Source organism: Gymnogyps californianus, chromosome 4 (genome assembly GCF_018139145.2).
Source record: "Gymnogyps californianus isolate 813 chromosome 4, ASM1813914v2, whole genome shotgun sequence".
Classification (NCBI taxonomy): Eukaryota; Metazoa; Chordata; class Aves; order Accipitriformes; family Cathartidae; genus Gymnogyps; species Gymnogyps californianus.
Window position 1 is genome coordinate 75,853,168 of NC_059474.1, and position 23,430 is coordinate 75,876,597.

The window sequence follows — 23,430 nt, forward strand, 5'->3', positions numbered from 1 at the left end:
AAACCACACCTGACTAAGCAAGCAGGACAGGGTGAGCACCAAAAATGCCTATTTCTTACCTGTGGTCTTCTGGACAAACATACATTGTATCAATCCCTGACATCAGACAAAGCTGCTTTTAAAAACATTGACGTAAAAATGAGGTCTTGGGTGGTCATTTATGGTTCAAGTAGCGGTTTATATATTTATTATAATTATACACAACCTTGACAATCTATATTGCCATTCAAAAATAAATTGAAGTATTGTCAATTTGCACATGATCTGTCACTAAGAATGCCATTTACATACATAGTAAACATTTTGCATACTTAAAACACTGCTTTCAATTCTAACACTCCCATCTCTTCCCTCCCCCCCATCCTGTGGAGTTATGTTTAGACTATGTAAACAAACTTTTCCAACTATGCAACATTCAGGGACTACCACCTTTTTTTAACTATTTCAGCACTTCGTAGAGGTGGCTGGTGGGTATAGCTCTTAATTGCATTTTTGTTTATTCTTCAGAGATCACATCGCAGTGATTCCTGCTTTTCATTGCTTGATGCATTTCCTTCTGACCAGGAAGATGGAAAACAGGGTTTAATAACTGTATCAGGTAAGTCACATAAGCGCATTCCCGGCTTAGTATTCTGCAGTGCCAATAGTCACATTTAGTTGTTTTCACTGTTATTTACACGTGTAGTAAGTGGTTGAAGTCTTCAAATTTCAACTGTGGAGAATTCAGAATTCAGCTAAGAGTCAGCCACCACACACTTTCTCTGGCATACTAAGAGTTTGTATTTATACCCCAACTGTTATCTTGGGAGTTGAAATTAAAATTTAGGAGGCATTACCTGCCTTTTCCTAAGCAAGATGTTTGTTACTACCTCTTTTGATAGAGAGCTTCTGTCTTCTGGTGCCCGAAAGGCTAGAAAACTTGGCATAACAAAAAAAGTGTAAGAGGCAACATAATATTCTTCCATCTAGTCAAAGAAAACTCAGAGCTAGCGGTAGCTAATGTAAGCATTTTTCAGAGTGTGTGGACACTATACCCACCCACAACTGAAGTTTGGGCATCTGGGCTTCAGTGTAGAAGGGCTTGCAGAAGTCAGCATATTGAAGTATTACAGTGTGGTAACACAAAAATGAAAGCCCTATTTTGAGGAATGAGATTCATGATGACACTGATCTATGGGAATCGAATTTAGCTTCTTTTCCTACAGCAGCTGGCTAGGTGCTTTGAACTCAGCAAATGCAGCGTATTTGTAAAATAGTTTCATGTTTTTGAAAGCTAGTGTCAGTTAACTGAAAGGCGTGGATAACCACAGCACTGACAAGCCTAAAGATTCCAAGGTTTGTTAAAGCTGTGAAGTTCTCACACTAGCGTCAAAAAATACTTCGGAAGGAAAGTGCCCGTTTCCTGAAATTACACTTCAACATAATCCTTACAGGGAAAAACCTCACTTAAATATGGAGTATTTGAGAAGAGTTAGTAACAGGAAGAATCTGTAGCAGAGGTTGGAGTTCAGCACACTGAGATGTTTCCAAAAAAGATTAAATAATTTCAAATGCTGAAGACAGAAAGGAATCTTACCAACAGACACGACTGGCTGCTTTAGATTAACAGCCTTCACTTTTAAGTGGAAGAACCAAAAACTTCATAGTGCAGGCCACAGCAGCGGTACCCTCTGCCTGCCCACAAGGCATACATGCAGAATGCTGGAGTTGCAGACCTGTACACTTCCCAAGTAGCGCCGCAGTAACAACTGCAGTTCCCCCCAGTGCTGCCATACGTGACCGAGAGACAAGGGCACCTTCCCCCTCGTTCTGCCACGCTGTCTGGTGAAGCTGAGCGGTAACACAGGTTAGGAGCTTCACCCAACCGGCTTGGAGGATTCGGGATCCAACTGCCTACTGTCAGTTTTGCAAGCATGCCCCAAAGGCAGTATTTAAACAGTGAAAGAAGGACACTGCCAGAAGCACACAAGGGAGAGGGTTCTTCATTCAAATTCAGACACACATTCAAATTCCGACCAAACAAGGCAGGCAGCTGTACTGGGTTATTTTATCATGCAGCACCCTTGTCAGTTTAAAGAAAGAAGAGTATAAAAGTTTAACTTAAAGGGATTGTTAAAAATCTGTTTATGTTACATCTGAATGAAGTTCAAAGAAAATCCTGAAGTTTAAACTACTGTAATAAAAGGTGTGGAAAGGAAGCCATGAATCGGTTGTAAAACAGCTAGAAGCAACTTAGTTTAGTAAAGCAAATTAATTTTAAAGCCATTTCTTGAGCAAGTCCATTAATGCTCAAGACAGGAGAGAATCAGTCCTCTTTAAAGGAAAGGAGATGTTAGTGGTAAAATGAAAGTATTTATGCTGTTTTGTAACTAAACTTTTACATGAAGCTGGAGATTGTGATTAACAACACTTTTTTTTTTTATAACAAAACTCTACTGCCTTTACAAAGATAGCGTTGCGTCCTGTTTTTTCTTTTTGTGGGATGGAGGGAACATTTTCAAACATTAGAAATGTATCTTGCCCTCAACAGAAAGTCTCAAACAAGTCATTAGCAACAACTACCTGCTTTTAAAATACACAAGATGCAGAGTCGCGTACTACTGTTGGTTCCCTAAGAAAACTTGTTATTTTACATTTCAAGATACTCATTTGGGTGCTGTCAGGGTAGCCACAGGGTAACTTGCTTGTTGAGTCCAACACACAAAACCTCATCTTCAAGGTATGCATAGCTTATATAAGTACTTGAGAACCTTAAATCTGCATCCTGGTAAAATTTCCCCTTTGTAACAGAGAACAGGTTACATATGAACAAGTCATATGTTCACGTTAATGTGAAGCTCACTGCGGAAAGAACAATTTTGCCCTCCCAAATGGGATTCTTAATATGTACATGAGCAACCAGTTGCTTTCAGCAGTCTGTGGGTAGCACTCCTCTTCAGCAGGGATTTAGAGACAGAGCAGATGCACAGCAAAAAAACCCCTATTCTAGTAAGAAAACCTTACTACAATTGCTTAACCATGTCTGCTTTTAAGCTTGCTGTAGAATTATGCCAGCCTTTATGCATAAGAATTGCCTCAAACATTTGTAATGTAGTATTAAGCATCTGATGACCATGAGCAGAAGACTCTCTGTTCCTACACACGACCTTTTAGCTACTGGAGCGCTTACACTGGACATTTCCACTGTTTGAGCTCTTCTACCAGGTATCAGGAAGTCTACTAGACAAATTAACATGTAGATGGGTTTTAGGAAGCCAATACTTAAGAATGCTACTCATCACACCACTGTGGTAAAGCCATTAAGGTATTCACGATGTTAAAGCCTACAGGACCAAAGATAGCTCGGTCATGTACTGACTTAAACTTGGGACAACTGACACTGAAGTACAGTCACCCCCTCAGTGCCAAAGATGTGTGACTACAGCGGCAGAATTCAAGACTGAGGTCGCAGAGTAGCTGCAGCTCTCTTCAAGGTCACTCAGTTTTTGTTCAAGGGCTTTAAATATGTAAACTCAAGGTGCCAGACCATGCACAACTCATTGCGTAGAGGAGGAACAGTAGAGCAAAGTATGTGCATCTCAGTCACTTGCTGTCAGTCATGAAGATACAATTCTAGCACTTGAGCTAGTTTACCAGGTTTATATACAGCTGTAAATGACACTTCCTTTTTCTGTGAAGATATTTGAGAGTATAGTTCACCTCTACCAACTCTAGCTTCAGTCATGGACTACTCTCTTTGTACCATAAACAGTGGTGGAACACAAAGGGCACGGCTAGAGATAAAATGGCTGCCAAAGCCAGAAACAAGAGCACGACCCTTCACTTGTTTACAACAGCAACAAGCTTGTACAGGAGAACTGCTGCAGGAATGCCCGATTAACACCTGAACACCTAAATGCATTTCTGCAATGGAGTTCAAGTCACTGAAGTGTTACACTGCAACTCATCTCAGTCTCTTATGCTGACCTGACTAAGAAACCACTTTTCACAGTTAGAGTAGCCCATTCCTATTCTCGTAATAGAAGAGTTGTTTAAAGTCAAAAGAAAAGTGACTTGCTCTAGCAAGTGCTATAATACATCGGTGACTGACAGAAGCATTCTGAGTATATGAACATACATTGGACCTTGACAATGTCTAAGACATGTCTAAGATGTATCAAAGAAAATAGTGACTCAACTGTGTAACACATTATAGACACTTTCATTAGATCAAGTAAATGACCAAAGGTAATTGGTAAGCTATGCAAGTTCATCGAGTAGATGCCATCTTTGGGGTAATACCACCCAGTTTGTAGGATCTTTTGTTTAGATCCTTGACCACAAGGTTTACGTGCTGAGCACCAAGGCTTAAAGAAGCCCTCAGTATTTCTTTCACGTTTGCAACAAACAGCATTTAAGCAACCTCAAAATGAGGGTGCTAATATCCAACTCGCACAGCACAATTTCTGTTGTTTCTCCTCCCCAGCACAAGATGTGGTCAAGATGTAGATTTCATTCAAAACAAAAGAAGTGGAAATAGTGACATGTGCAATAAGACATTTTCAAGGGAAAGCTATGCAACAGTCCTTGTATATTCTACCCCTTCATACTATTATCATTAGCATTATCCTATCATAAGCACAGTACGTTACGTACAGCGATGTGCACTGAGACCATTCACTTAATTTCAGCACATGGCCAAGCCATTATGCTAGCATTTTGTAACTAAGATTGTTAGTGGTATGGGAATCTAAAAAATGTTTAAGCTTGTATTACTCAGTTTATATGAAAAAGACCATACAATTCTCATGGTACATCAACAAGATGGACTAGTATGCCAACTAACCTCTATTTTAATATTTAAATTATAACAATACAATAACTAGAAAAGGTCAGTGCTTCAAGTGACAAGTTTTGCCACTTCAATTCCAATATTTTTCCAAAATAAAGACGCAATTAGATCTACACTTGAGCATCAGTAGTGCAATACAGTATCCTTTCCTGAATAAAGGAGCTGAGGTTTATCCACAATAAAAGCTTTAAATAAGGTAGATCGTTGCCATTTATATATCAATTCTGTATGTTTGATATAAAATATATTGGGAAAGCTTAAACTGACTTATACAATCTACATTTGGCTAAAGCTCCACATAAGCAGCATCAGTGGAAATGAACATCAGAGGTGTACTTAATATGAAACACTTTCAAAACTACTCAGCAACAAATGACAGAAGATTGGCTAAGAATAACTGAACATCTGAGGTGTGTACCAGACAAAAAAAAAAAATGGACCCTGTGGTTACTTGCACTATTTTAATTCAGTAAAAGAAATGCAAGCTTTAGTCCACTTCCATTTCTCCGGGTGGTTTGGTCTGCTGAGAATTGTCCTTCGCTGCTTCAGGTTTTGTTTCAGTACCGCTCTGTCCGTTCACTGGTCCATTGTGTTCACCATTAGCTTTTGACTGCCCATCATTGGGAGGTTCTATCTTCGGTTTGGGCTTGTATATAATGGGATTACAGAAGCTATCCAATTCCTAGTTGTAACAGAAGCGAGAGAGCAAGTTCATTTGGTGGCACAGTAGTTGCGTTAAACTAGGATGTCTCAAATTTGTTTCAGGTTCATAATGACCTGGAATTTAATTTTCAAGGACTAGACTTTGCAGTTCTATCGAGTCTAGACACTTAACATAAAAACAAAACCTTTCACTACCTAAAGAGCTTCCGATCTGTTAAAAGCCTATATGGTAATCCATTTTCTAGCAAGCCTGGTGCTGTAACTCAGGATATTTTAAAAAGGGTTATTCAGAGGTACTGCTGTAAACCAAGAGCCAGAACTGAACATCGATAAAACTGCTGCTCCCTCTGTGTGGATCTCTTCAGAGCTTTAAAATCTCAGCAGGTGTAATATTCTAGCTCAACACAGAGGCCAAAATCTTGTTAAACTTATTAGAAAGCAACATATACAATGATTTTTTTTTTTTTTACCTTAGATTTTGTCAATATTTCTGCCACTTTGACAACTGGATCCTGAGTTAGACTTAGTTTGTTCTGGGCATTCATTTTGCTGTTCAACCAATTCATAGCCTCACTAATGTATTTTTCGACTTTTTCCATCTCAGCAGGATCTAGGTGATCGTATTTTTCATCCTAAGGAGAGAGATATTTATATCACCAATTAATATATGCTTCTCACCCAATTAAGAATTTCATGGACAAATAATGAATAGGATAACATCGCTACAACCCGCTAGAAATAGTTTTTAACAAGCATTTATTATGAAGAATAACTGTAGAACAAGACAGACAGGACATTATTTTTAGATGTTTGAAATTTTGATCTGAAGTGCACACTGCTGGAGCACAGATTAGTAATGAAGTTGCAAGAAAAAAAAAGCACCTGAGATGTACTGTAGTTTGATTAACTAACCCCAATAGTCTTGTAAGTTACAGAAACAATGGTAACAGCCATAACTTGAGATATCTGTTTCAAGTGGTACTAGTCACCATAAAAAAAAAAACCCCTATGTTTAATTCATGTTCTCATGAAGAAACCATTTTTGCTAGCAATCCAGAACAGTTTTAAAAGTTCTCAGGAGCAGAAGTACAACAGCCATTTTAAAGCAGCTTAACAGATAATCCTATAGGATTTATTTTTAAACACAAAAAACTCGACAGCCAAACTCAGCCATAATAGTTCATTCCTAAATAATTTGCTTCTACCTTATTTTTGTATGCTTCTACTGCTTTCATAAGCAGCTGAATCTTCTTTCCCAGTTCATTTAAAACTTTTGGTCTCTCTTCATGTTCCATGTATCTTTCCTGAATAGGCTGTCCAAATTTCTGGAAACATAAGCACAAAGATCTTGACAAAACACAAGTTTACTTTAGTCTGGTCTAAGAATAAAATGTGACATTGCAAGGCAGGCTGCCTTTAACTCCTTTTCTCACCCATTCAAGAGCTTCATCTTTGCCTTTTGCTTTAGTGCAACAACAACAAAACAAAAAAAAAAGCCCAGAAGTTTAAACACAAGAGTAGTGCCTGTCCTTATTAGGCTTAGTATTTTGCAGTTATTTTCAGCAAAAAGAGCATTTGGAATAATGCATTCGGAAGAGAAACAAGAAAGGATTTACATGGACGGTTTAAAGTAGTTCATCTGAAAACTTCCAGTTTTATCCATTGTCTGTTTTTTCCTTCTCTTCAATACTGGTATCCAGGCAAGAAGGCAGTTGCCAGGACCTACACTGCTGTTTCTATCAGTTATCCCTCCCTCAAAGGAAATCTGACTTGAGAGTAAACAGTCGGAGCCCAAGAGCTAGAGACATACTTAAACTTCATTAGAGAGTAGTTTGTGAATTCTGATGAATTACTTTCTCTCATGAGATTATTAAAATCTGAAGTATTTTAGGTTTTTTGTCTACTAATTATAATCAAACGATACAGTGGAAGGTACTGTTAAAGCACTCTTCAGCCTTTATCATTAGATATGAGACCAAAAATTCAGTTTTATGATACAGCTACAGAAGACCACTGAAAACAGGAAAACCAGAGCATCTGTTCTGGACTGTAATTCCGAATACGTGGGAGAGCAGTCAAAGCACTCAAAAGCCTCTTTCAGATTGTAACAAGACTGACAGAAAACTCCCACAGCAATTAGTTCTATTGTCACTAGTGACAGTCTGCTTCATTTTGACCGTTTTCAAATTAGGAGCACAAGTGACATCAAAACAAACTGTATTTCTAGTTCTAAATAGTATGTTCATTTCATAACTACACTACATCCAGATACAACCTGAATGTTCATACTTAAAAGTTCATGGATTTACAAAACTCACATATGGGTATGCACACACACCCCCCTCAGTGAGAAAGCTTTGCTTACTTAGCCATATGTATTTATATAAAGTGCCCCCACCCCCAAACACACACACGATTTTTCTAGAAAGTAACTTAAAACCTTACTCTTAATTCCTGAAGCTTATCCATGTATACTTGTTTTGGTTGGTCCTCTCCATCTTCATAAAGCCAATTTTCTGTGTCCTCCAACATCAAGGTCAGCTTGTTTGAATCCTGTGAAATAAGTTAGGGACGCTAGTTCAGAAGGGAACACGACAAATGAGACTTCTGCCCCCAGCACACAAAGAAACTCCCCTACTCAAAAAAGACTCTTTCATCAGTTTAAAATATTCAAAGTGAGAGTGAAGGAAAACGGTAATTAACAGACTTCAAAGCCAAGATTTTACGGAATGGTAAGAGAGGCAGGACAGCCCTACTAATCTGATTTGCAGCTGAAGTTTATGGGAGTTACATAGCTTCAGGATTAATTTTATAAGAAAGCACATGCATCTCAACATTCTTGCATATTATCTTTCCATGGGAAGTTCTGCTTCTCAGGTTCTCCGATAGCAGGAGGGAAGAACAAACAATTTTGGACAACTATGTATCTAGTTGAAGTTAAAATTGTTTTAATTGGACTCCACTGGCTATAAACAAAGATTTCATCTTTATTTAGAAATGAAGATCTTATCTATCCCCTTAACTTATGTAGGAGATGATTGTTTTGAAATTGGTATGGGAAAGGCAGCCTCACACCTTTAAGTTTATACTCGAAGGGCATCTGTACTGCGTTGCTGGGTTGATGACCGAAGAGCAGACCTTAAAACTGCTGCCGGACATCTGTTGGTTCAACAACTGGTTGCTTGTGTGCCAGCCACTTATTTAGATGGCTGTTACAGAAAAGTGATTATAGGACAAGTATTCTTTCAATACTGCTTTTGCAAAAGCCCAGCGTACAACTTTCTTTATCACCTTTACGTGGACTTCAACAGCATGCTGAGATCAAAATACTTTGAAGTGGGGAAAGAATCATGTTTCTAAGTTAATGCAATTAGACAATGTAACACAGAACTACAGACACTTCATTTCTGCTCATTTTCATTTTATTCCTACCCACTCATGCCATTTAGGAGCTCACGGTGATCCGTCCTGCTTTCCTACCCCCACCATAGGATTTTTCTTTTCTGCCTGCATCCAGAATCTTTCCTTGCCACTGAGAAACTTCTCAGACAAAACTCTGCATGCTCACATGTCAAATGCCAGGTATAAGTGTAGTTTGAACTTCACTTCTGTGAAGTTAATCGGTTTCGTATTCCGAAACAAGTCCAAGAGACCCCTGCAGCCTCCACGTAACCCACACTCAACACTTATAAATGCAAAGGAATTTTTTCCAACAGTTGAAACACATAGGCAATTCTTACTTCTTCAGTGATGAATTTCTCAAAGACTCCACACAGTTTGTCTCTGAAGTCGTACACGTATTCTTCAACAGCATTCTTAGCATCATTTCTTTCTTTCTCAAGCTTGTCTTGCATCATCATCTTCCCCTAGGGTGGAGAAAAGCTTATTTACAACTAAAAGCATTCCAAGTGTCAAGCTTAATGATCACGCTCTTGAAACTGTACCACAGAACTTCGCAGAAGCCTACTAATTCACGATTACTGATTAAAATTTTCACCTTTGTGAAGTCATCTCCACTCCAGGCAGAACTGGAACAGGGGAAAAAAAAAAAAAAAAAAGAGTTCCTATTTGGAAGCTGTTTGGCAAGTGCTTCAATGTAACTGGATCAGATATCAATTATGGTCTGACCACCACGGACAGGACTAGAAGTAAAGACAAGTCTTGACTCTGGTTTGGAAGTCACTAGGAATCATTCTGCACTACAAAAATTAATTCGTATTTTATTCTTCAGACTGACCATCTTTCAGAGAAGAGCTTATGCCGGTGGGATCTTCACAGACGTGATACCTAGAAAGTTCACAAAGGACCCTCTGGAAGGCAAGTTTTCTACATGTTGTAATGCTTTCCTGCTGCTGCAGGACTTGAAGGGCAAAAATGGGATATAACTAAGGACACAGCTTCCGTAAAGCACCAAAACACATGCAAATGCTACTCCTGACCAGTATCAGGTCAGTCAATAACAACTGGCATTCCTGTAACGTACTGCGCAGCCTTTACTGGCAATCCTAGGCATTTCCTGCCTAAGAACGGAATGGATACTTCGGGTAACGACAGGCTAATAGGTCAAACTCAGGCATCTGGGTAGTTAAGTCTAGTGAAACGGATTAATTTCACCAAAAAACCCAACCAAAACAAAATCCCTTACAATAAGGGACAAACCCCCAGAGAATTCTAAATTAGATACGAAGTTTATGGTTGCAAATACTTTCTGGGTAATTACTTACAGTGACATTAATTTGAGTGGTCATCTGTTTATGCTGCTTACCTCATTTTCTATATAGCAATTGATAAGATCTTGTCCCAGTTGTCTATAGAGGCTTGCCTGTATAGGTAGGTCAATACTCTTAACTTTTGCTTTAGCCTTTGGCTGGGCTGGATGATCTTGCTTGTCTCCAGAAGCAGCCTATAAAAGATTTACACTATTAAGACACTTTCAAGAATAGAAGTGTTACTACATTTATGCTAAAAAAAAAAAAAAAGACAAGTGAAACTAATAAGACAGCTACAAATTAATCATATGTAAATGAAGCACCTAATTATTCCTCTGCTATTCAGAATCACCACCACCTTAGTTTTGAACCAAACTGGTGGAATTTAATTTCTTTAAACATAATGTGAAGAGCTGTTGAGAAAACTTGTTCAAAAGCTAAAGGCACCGCATATTCTTCTTCATAATGTTTCCTAAATTTCCCTAGATTCCATCTTCACTATAAAACTGTATTAAATAACAGAAACTTACTTCAAAGTCTTAATCACATACCATGTTGAAAATGAAAGTGCTAAGGCAGGATTCCTAACTTAACCATTTCAATATAGCTGTACTCCTCTAAATACAGTCCCATGTTTTGCAACTAGTAAGATTAATGACTTTGAGAATACTGGGGGGGGGAGTTTAAGGGAAGCAACATTTCCTTATCAATACTGAATACAAACTTTTGTTTCAGTTCCTGCATTTTCAGTTTCCTCATCTGCTTGGTTCTGTTGTTCAGCTTGATTTTTCTGAATACCTTCATCTTGATCAACCTGCATTTTATCCTAGAAAGAGAGTTACAAAACTGAATGCAAAGGTTTGCTGTACAATTTAAGACTGATGTCAATTACAGTAGATCACAGACAATATATGGACTTAAGAATCAATCTTAAGAATTTTTGACTCACCATGTTTAAACAGGCATTTTGATATTCTACTTGTATTCATCTTTCTCAAATTAAATGAAAATGCTGTTCTGCCTGTCCCCCTTGAAATAATTATGATGTTGCCGTCCGTCCCCGTTACAGAATTACACTAAGCCTTGTGAATACTCCATTTTAAATTAGAAATAAATACATATAATATGTATACAAAGAACATTCTAGAAGCACACCACCAACACAGGCAACAACAATAGGTTCTCTATGGAACAGCCAGAACTTCAACCTCATACCATTTTTCACATAAACTTTATAGTTTGTAATCCAAAGCAGAAGTAATTTAGTCATCGTAATTGTTACATGCATCTGTCTCACAGGACCATAAAAATTAGTTTCGGTAGTAGCCTCTTGGAGCACATGACCAACTGTCTTCCCTCCCTGACACCCGAAATTAAGAAAGTTTCACTTAAATTTATCTGTAGTTCACCTATGCCTTATTCTAAATTTAAGGATCTTAAAGACATCACTAATTACTAGTGCTGATCACTTGATTTAAGTAATACAATTCCCTGTCATTATTGCAAAAAACCTTTTAATAACATAGTAATGGATAAGTCTAAAGTTTTCAGGATTTCTCCAATACTTGGACAACCAGAGCATCAATAACTAACGAGCTGTAGCCGAGGTCTGAAAGGTTTAGGATTACTTCCATTACAAGGAATTAAGATTCCTCGATTCACAAACTACATATGCATGGAAAATAATTTACTGTTAGTTCTGTGAAATACAAGAAAAAGTTATTTAAGGATTGCAAACTCCAGCACAGGTGTGTATGTTGCAGTTTAGCAATGTTAATTGATTCAGCAAGTTTTTAGTGATAAAAGTTGAAAACAAGAAGGCTACTTTTACCAAATTTAAGTTTTGTCACTTCAGACTAGACAAAAAAAAAATCCTCATTTACTGTTCTTACTGTTCACACAGAAAAGGCAACAACTGGAAGGAACTGTTTTGCCTACACAGAAAAGCTAGAGAGGGAAAATAATACATATATACACCACAAACCTCCTCCTCAGAGTCGAGGGTATCATCCTCAATAATGAAAGGTAATTGCTGACAAGCACCATTGTAAAACAGAAGATGCGTTAGATGAATGGAAGTACTACGAATGGAAAGCCTGAGGATGGAAGTGGTTACTCTTGTACTGAACACAGCGTACTCATCTTAGTAACCTCCGTGTGCAGTACGTCTATTACACTAAATGCCAGCCATGTCACTTTCAACCGTTTGTCACTTGTACACAAACATCAGATGCACAGCACTTGTCCACACGGAACTGCATCATGTTTGGCATTTCAAATATGCTCGAATTCCTGGGAGGCAGTATAACATTTAAGGAGTTGCTTATATCAATTATGTAATGCTAATTGTGTAACCACTTGCTCTAATTCCTGTAGCATATTCAACTAAAGTGGGAAAAGCTGCTAAGGACAAATTTTAAGAGATAATGACAGGAAATGCATTCACTCCTTCCTCTAAATAAAGCTGCCAAGTGTTTGCTTTCTGTCCAACCTTACTCCATAAGGAAACCCTCCCTCAGCAGGCCTGACAGCCTGTGAGACCAGTCACTCTGCTGAGCGCTTTGCAGTTTCAGAAAGACAGCAGGAGCATGAAGCAGCAGCTTGCCTGCTGCTTTATCCTCTTTTTCTCTACGCTATCATCTCTCCCCTGTGAGCTGCGACATAACCACAATCCCAAGCTATAGAAGGGCACAAGCAAAAAAGAAAGGCTGCTGAGGCTGCCGCTGGTGTGCCGTTCCCAGCTGCAAAGCGCTCCCTGGCACCCAGTCCTCACCTCTACAGTGTCAAATGTAATACCTGCACCTCACTACTCTCAGTGATCTACTTTCAGTATGCAGTGCGCTACCAAGAAAGTTGGTCCTCCTTGCGCTAGGAGGAGAGAACATCATTTTGTTAATTTCTCAGTATTAGTGACAAATCTGTTGCACTGTAATTTTCTGCTATGGGCTTACAAGCCAGTCTGTAAGAACTACCAGTACTGAAGGACATAAAGAAGTGCCCTTAGTGAAAGAATGTTTATGAAGAACAAGTTTTCCATATATAAAGAAATATTATCTATTTTTTACTCAATGAAAAGGTAGTACTTGAGGAAAAACAAACCTTTAGAATTCATTTGTCAACAGATCTCATTAAATATGCTGCCATTTGATAGCAACACTAGATAATGCTAAGATTAGTAGAGAGATGGTAAAGAACAATGAAAAAATTATTTTTCTTTAGAATCTGGTTTTACGTTCTTTTTTGCTTTCTTAGTGCCACGTCACGAGTACTTTAATAAACATGAAGAAATGCGTTACTTAACTGAAGAAATAATTTAAGGGTGGAGAAGTAGTAATTGTCAAAAGCTATACACTATGATTTAATCTCTAATTATTGGTACTCTTGTCAGAATTACAAGGAGTGTAGATATTTACAAGTTTACGTACCAGCTCATCATCTTTGCCTTGGTTCTTACTTGATGATTCAGTGTCCATAGGTGTGTCATTGTGATCTCCCTCTATGTTCTGCTTCTCTATTATAGAAGCATTAGCCACGCTGAAAAGGCCATGAATATTGACGCGCACTTTAACCTTCACTTTGGAATTGTCGCCATCATGTTGGGGACCAACATTTTGAATAGTGAAACGCCCTTGAGAAAACAAAGATGGTTTGAATTGTTGTTCCAAAAAAAATAGTGAAAGAGGAAAAAAAGAAATAAAATACATTCCTTGAAGGGTGTTAATTTAAGTAGCAACTTCATGTAACAAACTATTTAGAAACTTCCTACTTAGTTGTCAATTCCACAATGTAAGCCACAGCTAGATAAACTAAAACCTCGTTCCCCAATTATTATCAGTTAACTGATAATTAATAAGATGTTTTTGCTTTATCTGTATTTCAAAAAAAGTCAAGATAACACTTTATTAAGTATTCTACTTCTCTGTTGCCTTCTCCAACCATCACACTAGAGAAATTACTCTTATTCATCTCGAATGGTTTCTTTCATCCACAGAACTCAAACTTTGCACTGGAAAATAAAACGTTAACAGAGATAAAAGATTCTATTTCTATTTGGTAACACGGCTGCACTACACATTTTGGAGAATGAGCAGTGCTTATCAAGGCTTCTGGAAGCAGTGAGGTTGACTTATTTTGCAACTTGCTGAAAATTTGAGTGTAAATGATGCAGACTGTGCACATGTAAAGGAGAATGTTCTCTCCTAAAGACAGACTTCTTGCACAGACAGCTAAATAGGTAGCACCAAGTTTACATCAGATTCATAAATCAGTAAATAAAATTGTGAACTAGTTTAAAGACCCTGAGGAGTCTACTAATAACTGCAAGTAAGGTAGTATTAGCTACCAGGAAACTTATTCATACCATCTAATACTTTAGACTCTACTACAGATGGTTAAGTTCAGGAAATGCCTATCTTACATGTTCTCAGATTAGCAGAAAGCGACATGACCAATAACTGTCTAGTGCTAACAGCTCCTTTGATCCAATTTCTTTGAAAAATCCAGCCTGGCTGGCACGTAAGATCCTTATCCATTTTTAGAGGCTGAAAGAACCAGACAATAGAGCGCTAAACTCTTTCTACCTAATTTAAAGCATTCAGAAACAGTGACGACAGATAGAACGAAGAAAGTAAATTTTTTTTTTAGGAACTGCCAAAAGAAGATGTTGATACTGTTTGATCATTGCATCTAAACCAAGACTACTGTGCTGAGCCTTTCTAAAGAACTTAGGCTTTTCTATAACCTAGGAAATACAGAAGTAACATATCTTAAAAAAAAAAAAAAAAACCAAAACAAAACCAGAGAACCACTTTTCCCATTATCAACGGGAGCTGGGTATGGGGTTTTTATTCACATGGCCTTACCTATTCTGGAATCAGGATAAGGCACTTCATGCGGATGGGTATAGTAAGCTTCTAGGTCAAAAGGCTCTTTCTTGTGAAAAGTAATTACTTTTGAGAATGGAGCAGCATGGTTCTTACTGAAGACTTCACACTCCCTAAAGCAGTAAAATATTAAGTACGGTTAAACCACTGAGCATAACGTAATGGATAATCAAAACCAAGGTATGTTAATGATCAGCAGCCGTGCTAACTAAGCAGCTAAATAATTTAGTTTAAGTCAGTTTATGACAAGAGTTGCAGGTTGAAGGCCCGTACGCCTCAAAGCTGGACTATGCATTCTATGTCACACTTCTTAAAAATTAAGCAACTTCACACCAACATTTTTAATTAAATATATTTCCAATTATTAAGCAGTAACTGGTAATCAAGAGGTATAATGCAAAAAAAAAAAAGGACAATTAAAACTGTTAGAGTGGATGACAGCTTCAAAGTCCAAGGCCTGGTCTTTCGCTAGCTCAACATTTTTCTTTATATACATAAACACACAGTTTTTAGTAGGCGCCATACAGCTTACCCTGTTCCTTCTTCGTAAGATGATTTCCATCTTAACGTTACAGAATAAGGAACAACATCTGTGATGGAAAATTCACGCACTTTAAAAGCTGGGGAAAGAATTGCACACTAGAAAACAAAGACCAAAACTTTATTATATCCATGTAGTCAAATAAATAGCAAGTACAATAATTAATACCTAAGTGCAAAAAGGCTACAATTCATATAGGTCACATGGAGCTCCTGCTTATCACAGAATTTTTAACAGAAACTTCCTATGCTTAGTAGAGATTTAGTTGAACTGAAAGACTTAACTAAAGTAATAGTAACAGATGCTACTTCCCCAGTGATTGTCAGTAAAGATACCCAGCAAAGCTTCCAAATGACTACACCGAAGTGGAACAGTGCAATTTGGGTCATCAAATTTAACAGGTCTCTAACAAGACCATCCTTCTAACATGACACAGCAGCAAATTAACAAATGGAATACAATAATTTCTGTCACCAACTGTTGAAAGAACAAGTAAGACTCTACATATCTTGTTTCAGCTATAGTACCTTTTGCTTTTGGTTAGCTGTATTTCATTAGTACGTGATGTTAAAGAAGCAATACTGAAGTTTAATTTCCATAACTATACCTGCAAGGCACAGCCTCTTGCAACAGCTTCATCAGCATTTAGCGTGGTGCTTATCTCTTTACAGAAAAAGTTAGAGATCTGTTCCTTCACTGCTGGAATTCTAGTAGCCCCACCTACTATTTCTATACTGTAGATATCTTCACGCTGAAGTTCTAGAAAAGAGAGTGCATGGCCTCAAGTTATCATCAAGATATCAAAAAGCTGTCTTCGGACAACCAAAAAAAAAGATAGATAAGAGTTCTCTTATTGTCTAGAGACTGTGACAAGCACTGAATACATTCAACAGCCGACAAGATCTTTAAAACCAGATTTGTCATGACGTGTCCTATTCAAACTCTTTGTCCCTCCTGCAGGCTACGAAGTTTTCTAGTTGCATAAACCTGGAAAATGCAGAAGCCAAGCATCACTGTGGACAGCTGTTCTTTACAAGGCATTGTCCACGTGCATCCCCTTGCTGGTGTACATAAACTCAGGAGTGTGAAATTGGGTTTTCTTTGGCAGCCCTGCGCTACTGGACAATACCTCACCCCTCCCAAACAAAACCAACAAAATGAAACCCAAATATACCTCATTTTATGTCTGGTTTAATTTTGGTTGCCAATAAAGAAAAGCAAAACCCTTAACTAAAAATACATAATAAACATTAGACTGTGCTTGCAGGGTAACTTTTTAATTCTGAATTCAAGATACGTGTGTGAAGTTATCTCAAACAACTGTTAGTCCTTGAACAGCTCTGCTGAGCAGTTATTCAGGTTCTTACTTCCTGTATTAGCTATCTAGCCAAGTCACAAGATAAGCAGAATTCTTCCCTTTCTTTTATTGAAGATGCTGGAATTAGGGGTAAAACCTTTTCCTGTGAAAGTCTAATTCTCTCCTTTACACTACATTAGGCAAAAAAGAAAAAAAAAGTTATTTGCACATGCTTCAGGTAATTTATTTCAGGAATATACTGCCAAATTCTCAGGTCAGTGAGGACATGTACGTATCACATATGGAACAGGCTGGCCAGACAGTTGCAGTAAAGAATAATAGTTTTTCCCATCATGTTTTTGGTTTGGTTGTTTTGTGTTTTTGAACAAAATAATCTTTCAGAGCGCCAACCTTTTCCATTACACAGGGTGAATGAGGGTCAATAAACCAAGGTTGCAGAGTGGTATGTGCACTAAATGAGGCAGGAATGGGATCATGCATACATGACAAGCATATGAATGGAACTTACATTTAACTTTTCAGTACTTAGCTTTGCAATTCTAATAAATACAAAAATATATTAAAAAGATAATCATTAAAGAGATCTAGGGTAACTGGATTACTAGTTACTTTCTTGAACCAAAAGCAGTACCTAAATTAACTCCTACTTACTAGCTTGATCCATGGCTGCTCTTAGAGGAGGTTCCACTCTGGACAGAAGGGGAGCACACAGTTGCTCAAACTGAGCTCTGGAGGAACAGGGAAAGTGTTTCACATTACAAGGCAGCTCGGAGACCACACTTCACTGCACTTCAGTGAAAATAATGCACAGTACCTGTTCATCTTACTGGAGACATCAAGGTCATTCATGAAGCACTCAATATTGAGTGGAAGGTCAGAAGCATTTGCACTCATAAGCTTCTTCAGTTTTTCACATTCCTGATACAATCGTAGCAGCGCCCGGGGATTCTCTTTTACATTCAGTTTGTATTTTGTCCTAAATTCTTCAGAGAAGTAGTCTACCAAAGCCTCATCAAAATTCCTACCACCTACGAAAGGGTCAAAGGTAGTAGCCAAGACCTGCACAGAAGTGAAAGAACAAAGATTAAAAGTTATTAGACAATGTTTGTTTAGATATAGGGATAGCTTTCATACAGACACTAGTTTTATAAGTTAACACCTTTAAAAACAGGTTTGATATGGGAAAATTCTTTGTGGTTTTCTCACCATCTTCTATGCAGTTGCCAGACAGAACAACTTAAAAAGATCACTCCTCTATTTAGTTTCTGCCCTCCCCAAATAAAATGCTATCACAGCTACCATGCTATTTTCTACCATGCTGCAGCCCCTAATCTGTTTACTAGCTCACTTAAAGAAAAGGCAGACTAGGATAGCTATTTTGTCATGCTACTACTAGTTCTGGGTCATTTACTCAAAACAGAAAAACTCGCTATCATCTTCCACATGACTTCAGATGACTACATTTTGCTACCAAAGACAAGTTTACAAAACCATGCAGCCATCAGTAGCTCACAGACAAATCTCCAAACCAGGAGGCGAAGACTGTTCAGTTTTACTTCACATCCTATTGAATTTAGATTTTGAACTGTCATGGATGGCAGGAAAAAAAAAAAAAAAATTCATCACAGAGCAATTCAGGGAGTTCAACAATTTCCCATAAATAAGTCAGCTGCACAACTACAATGCTTATGAGACTACCAGAATATGCATGTATTTCAGTGATGTAACATGGCACTAGGCAGTATGCTTAATTGTCAAGCACTTTTCAAAACACACTTTCGGATACTTCATTTCTGCATTTATAAAAATTAATTTGCTGAAATAGCCAAAAAATAACAAAGTTTTTGTATTCAGCATTTCAAAAATATTTGCTATAGACATTTATTTAGTTTAAAGAAAATAATCTTTCCACAGAACAGTATTTTGTGTATTGTTCAATAAATACTTCAGGAATATGGGATTTTACTGTATGACTTAAAAGATTACCTTCAGTTTTCCCTTGTTAAAAGCACAGATTGAAACCTGATACGCAGAATGCCCCATATCTACAAAGACCACATTTCTTGGCTTCTCTTCCAAGGCTGGCAGATCTTGCTTGTATATCCCATAGGCTAGTGCAACTGAAAAACACCAACCCACAGAGGTAAGGGAAAGCTGTGTAGAACTAAGGCATGCATTAAAAGCACTAACAAAAGAAAGACACTACTTATGTTTACTCTTTCTAAACACCTCCATTACTCTGCTCAAATAGTACATAAGGGTCAAAAGGGTCACAAGTTTTAGACCATTGAGTTGCCACGTTCTTTATTTTCATTTCTTACTGTTTGATTTATAGTTTTACTAGTAAATTACCTCATGTTAACATTTAAGTATTCTGTATAACCTAACATCTCTTTTCAACAAGAACTGCATGCTGCGCACCTTCAAAGCACTAACTTAAAGTCAGCAGCATATGCGCCACCATAAATTTAGATTTTTAGATCCAGGATTTACCAGATTGCTTATTTTTGCTTCTGCTTAAGAATTACTGCTCATATATAAAGCAGCTCATCACAAAGAAAGTTAACATGTTGAAAACACATTTTTCACTGACAAGGGAAGAAACAGACGTCAAGCAAAGGTTTAACACTACTAAAGCATCAGCTTGTATTTCAGTTCTGCTTCTAGCCAAATTAACATTGTAATTTGAGAAATTGCACAGATTTAAGTCTCATGCCTACACCTCTCCTTTGAAATGCCTTACTTTCAGTATTTTTTAGCTCAGCTTTGCAGAATTCAAGCATGCTCAAGAGATACAAAAAGTTTTAGAAGACTAGTTTATATGACTCTAAGATTTCAATACCAGCACTCATTTGAAAGTTGGTTGACACTTTCTAAAAGCAAAGAGAATTTAAATCAAGAAAAAATAAATAAATTACTGGTTTAAACAGCTCCAACTTTCGTTCCCATGAAGTGTAACTTATTTCTATACTCTACCTTAGACTTTGCCAAAACCAGAGGAGGGCAGTAAACAAATTACTTTACAGAAACAACAGTTGTGCCAATGCTATAGCTGACAGGATTGCGACAAGTTTAAACTCATTACCCACAGACTTATCCTTGACTTGATTTGGATAGTTTGAAAAGTCATACCGTTCAAGTTGTTTCTAAATATGATCAGCAAGTCTGCTTTCAGAAAAAGCTCCATAAAAGTGCAAGTTGTGTAGAAGCAGCTTTTAAACCATACAGATTAAGTAGTTAAAAATGAAAAATCTTTGGAGTACACATTTTAAAATTTCCCTCAATGTATTTCACTTCAAACATATATTAGCTTATGACAGAAAGGTACTTCTCCAATACTTTCATGAGATTTATTTTTACTCCAGCACACCCATCTTCCAGTAAGCTGGAAAGAATTAGAAGACCCCACTGCACGCCTATGTTAAATAATGCATTTACTGTAATCTTTCAGACAGATACAGGTTACATCTGATAATACTGTACTACACTATTATTTAATACAACAATTGAGAATTTAGGTCAGGCGCACACCCCAGCTGGATCATGAAGAGATTCTGAAGCTAGCTCAGGCCTTCCCAGTACAGCTGCTGTAGCTCCGTGGTACAGCAGAGAGGTAAGCACAGAGATCAGCTTTATTTCAGAAGCAGAGCAGCTATTTTCAGGTGGCACTGTGTTCAAGTTAGCAAACGCAAACTTCTTATCATGTCTTGTAAGTGCTGAGCACCACCCCACCAAAATAGTTGCTGTGTTTCCAGTTCCCAAGCTGGATTGGGCAGTACTAGCCTGGATAGCTTTTTCCCCAAGCTCCTAATTGTGTAACAGGAGTAGGTCATCACCCTCACAGATTCAATAGCCTGAATGGGTAAAAAAAAAAAGTTGCTGCCCTTTACCTGCTGTAGTTTCATTCATCAGCTTCAGACAATTTAATCCTGCAATCTGTGCAGCTGCCATTACAGACCTTCTCTCAGCATCAGTGAAGAAACTGGGTACCTGTTTCCAAAAAATAATTACATAGGATATTATGACATATGGACTTTTTAATTTAAAGAAGTCAAACTTCGCCATTAAGCAACTCTATAAATTTCAATACCACAAGAAACTGTTATAAACTAACCTCAGATTAATAAAGCAGTCTGAATAAAACAGCTAGGTAATTCATTTTAATGCCTATTTTAATTAAAATTTCAAAATATGACAACAATGAAGTGACATCCAGAGTTATTTTAAACAAAGTAGATCTAAGCACCAAAAAAACCCTGAAAATGTTTTCTCAGATTCTTCTGATGAGTCTTTGATCTTAAAATCATTACCAGTTTCTGAAAATATTTGCACAGCACAAAATCAACACAATAAATATTCATACATAGCCCCAAAATAAGTTACTGCAGAAGCACTACAGCGGTGCTGGAACTAAACTTAGTGCTGAACTAAACTTAGTGCATTACAACTGAAGCTGTATCCTTTTTTCAGTTACCACCTCTACCACAGTGCCACCTGTGCTGGTTTTGGCTGGGACAGAGTTAATTTTCTTCACAGTAGCTAGTATGGGGCTATGGTTTGGATTTGTGCTGGAAACAGTGTTGATAACACAGGGATGCTTTCGTTATGCTGGGCAGTGCTCACACAGAGTCAAGGCCTTTTCTGCTCCTCACCCCACCCCACCAGCGAGGAGGCTGGGGGTGCACAAGAAGCTGGGAGGGGACACAGCCGGGACAGCTGACCCCAACTGACCAGAGGGATATTCCATACCATATGATGTCGTGCTCAGCACAGAAAGCTGGGGGAAGAAGAAGGAAGGGGGGGACGTTCGGAGTGATGGTGTTTGTCTTCCCAAGTAACCATTATGCGTGATGGAGCCCTGCTTTCCTGGAGATGGCTGAACACCTGCCTGCCAATGGGAAGTGGTGAATGAATTCCTTGTTTTGCTTTGCTTGTGTGCGCAGCTTTTGCTTTGCCTATCAAACTGTCTCTATCTCAACCCACGAGTTTTCTCACTTTTACTCTTCTGATCCTCTCCCCCATCCCACTGCGGGGGGAATGAGCAGCTGTGTGGTGCTTAGTTTCCAGCTGGGGTTAAACCATGACACCAGCTTACAGTGCACTACAATATTCAGTTCCACCAAAAACAGCCAAAGCACAACCAGAGCCCATTTAGAAACTGCTGCAATCAGCTGGCATATCTTCAACTTCAGTCAAGCTTAAGACATAGAACTACATTCATAGTGTATTTCATTAGCTACCATTGTGGTGTATTACCAAGGATCCTTGTTTGTGTGGGAGGTATTCTCTGTTAAGTCTCTTTGTATGCCATAAGGAAGCAAGGAAAAAGATTAAAGCAGATTTCTGACAGCTAAAGCATACAGCTTTCCAGTTTCCATGTCTCTGTCTGACAGAGAGGGGATAACCCAAATACTTCATGCCCAGACTTCTCACCAGAGCAAGAGCAGAAGTGAAGCAGTAAACAAAGACAATGTGAAAAGCAGACATGTAGGACTTCGTATCAGGAACAAAATCTTGTCTTCAAGCTCTCCCCACCACTCCCCCGCTGTGGGTGAGGACACCAGCTAAAAAACCCAACACAAGTAAACCAGCCAAATAAAAAGACCTTTTCAAACAAATGCACATAGTCTGAGCTTCTCAAATTGCCAGTATGACCCTCAGAGCCATAAAGTTCAGGCAACTCTCCACTACACTACAACCCAACAGTGTTCAACTATGTAACAACGAAGAAATTTAACATGAATTTGGGAAGGTTCTTTGGAACTGAGGAAGATATGCTTACACACAGGACGGTTCCCATTTGTAACAGGAACTACAGTAATCAGGATTACTATATGTAGCACTTGGAGTTAGCCAGTCTGGATCAGCTTCAGAAGTATGTTCTTTCTGAAAACACACTCTTGATTCAAAAATTTTCCACCTTCGCACACATGATTATAAAAGTATTCTCATTTGGAAAAACCTACAATAAAGGCCCATTTTGGGGGGGATGCGGTTCTATCCACTACTTGTATCTTTTACCATTGCACCATAGCATGAATGGTACTAACTTACATAAAGTTATCTATAGAAGGAACTGCAATAAATATATTACAACTTACTGAAATCACACAGTCTGCCACTGGTTTCTTCAAAGCACTTTCTGAAGTCTCTTTAAGTTTGGCCAGTAACATTCCTGTAATCTGTTCAACTGCAAACAGTCTCTCTTCATCTAGGTATCTCACCTGAAACAGAGAATTGCAATTCTGTAATACAGCATCTCAACTTTTCTCTAAGATGTGCGACTTGGGACTTTTTTTATAATTGTGAGCACTGAGACCCATGTTTAACACCAGACTCTGGACACAAATAACTCTCTGTATTAACTGATGCTATGGATTTGTGCTACCTACAACAAATCATAACAGTTCAGTTTAGCTGAAAATTGTTTTGTGGAAACTTAACACCTGAGTTATCTCAAGGGGCTATTCACAATGCTACTGTAT

At 38.1% G+C, this 23,430-nt stretch overlaps 1 protein-coding gene and 1 long non-coding RNA gene across 8 annotated transcripts in view; one reads left to right on the top strand and one right to left on the bottom strand.

Annotated features, from left to right (window-relative positions):
• Positions 1-9,802, top strand: LOC127016199 (uncharacterized). The gene is made up of 3 exons (XR_007766451.1): positions 1-31; positions 508-598; positions 9,726-9,802. It is a non-coding gene; the product is annotated as an uncharacterized LOC127016199 (long non-coding RNA).
• Positions 4,817-23,430, bottom strand: part of HSPA4L (heat shock protein family A (Hsp70) member 4 like) — a 26,355-nt gene continuing 7,741 nt past the window's right edge. For 2 of the 7 annotated variants that reach the window (XM_050896556.1, XM_050896554.1), the window contains 16 exons: positions 23,047-23,169; positions 20,836-20,935; positions 18,932-19,065; positions 17,760-18,004; positions 17,597-17,673; positions 16,235-16,386; positions 15,619-15,725; positions 15,066-15,199; positions 13,629-13,831; positions 10,928-11,029; positions 10,260-10,397; positions 9,235-9,360; positions 7,940-8,047; positions 6,700-6,819; positions 5,965-6,126; positions 4,817-5,513 (listed from right to left, as the gene is read on the bottom strand). In XM_050896556.1, the coding sequence (XP_050752513.1) occupies positions 5,319-5,513; positions 5,965-6,126; positions 6,700-6,819; positions 7,940-8,047; positions 9,235-9,360; positions 10,260-10,397; positions 10,928-11,029; positions 13,629-13,831; positions 15,066-15,199; positions 15,619-15,725; positions 16,235-16,386; positions 17,597-17,673; positions 17,760-18,004; positions 18,932-19,065; positions 20,836-20,935; positions 23,047-23,169 (2,226 nt within the window). In that variant the 3' untranslated portion in view covers positions 4,817-5,318. Of the gene's footprint in view, positions 5,514-5,964; positions 6,127-6,699; positions 6,820-7,939; positions 8,048-9,234; positions 9,361-10,259; positions 10,398-10,923; positions 11,030-12,178; positions 12,236-13,435; positions 13,447-13,628; positions 13,832-15,065; positions 15,200-15,618; positions 15,726-16,234; positions 16,387-17,596; positions 17,674-17,759; positions 18,005-18,931; positions 19,066-20,835; positions 20,936-23,046; positions 23,170-23,430 lie in introns of all 7 variants that reach the window. The other 5 variants (XM_050896558.1, XM_050896555.1, XM_050896557.1 and 2 more) reach the window with 5 other exon arrangements.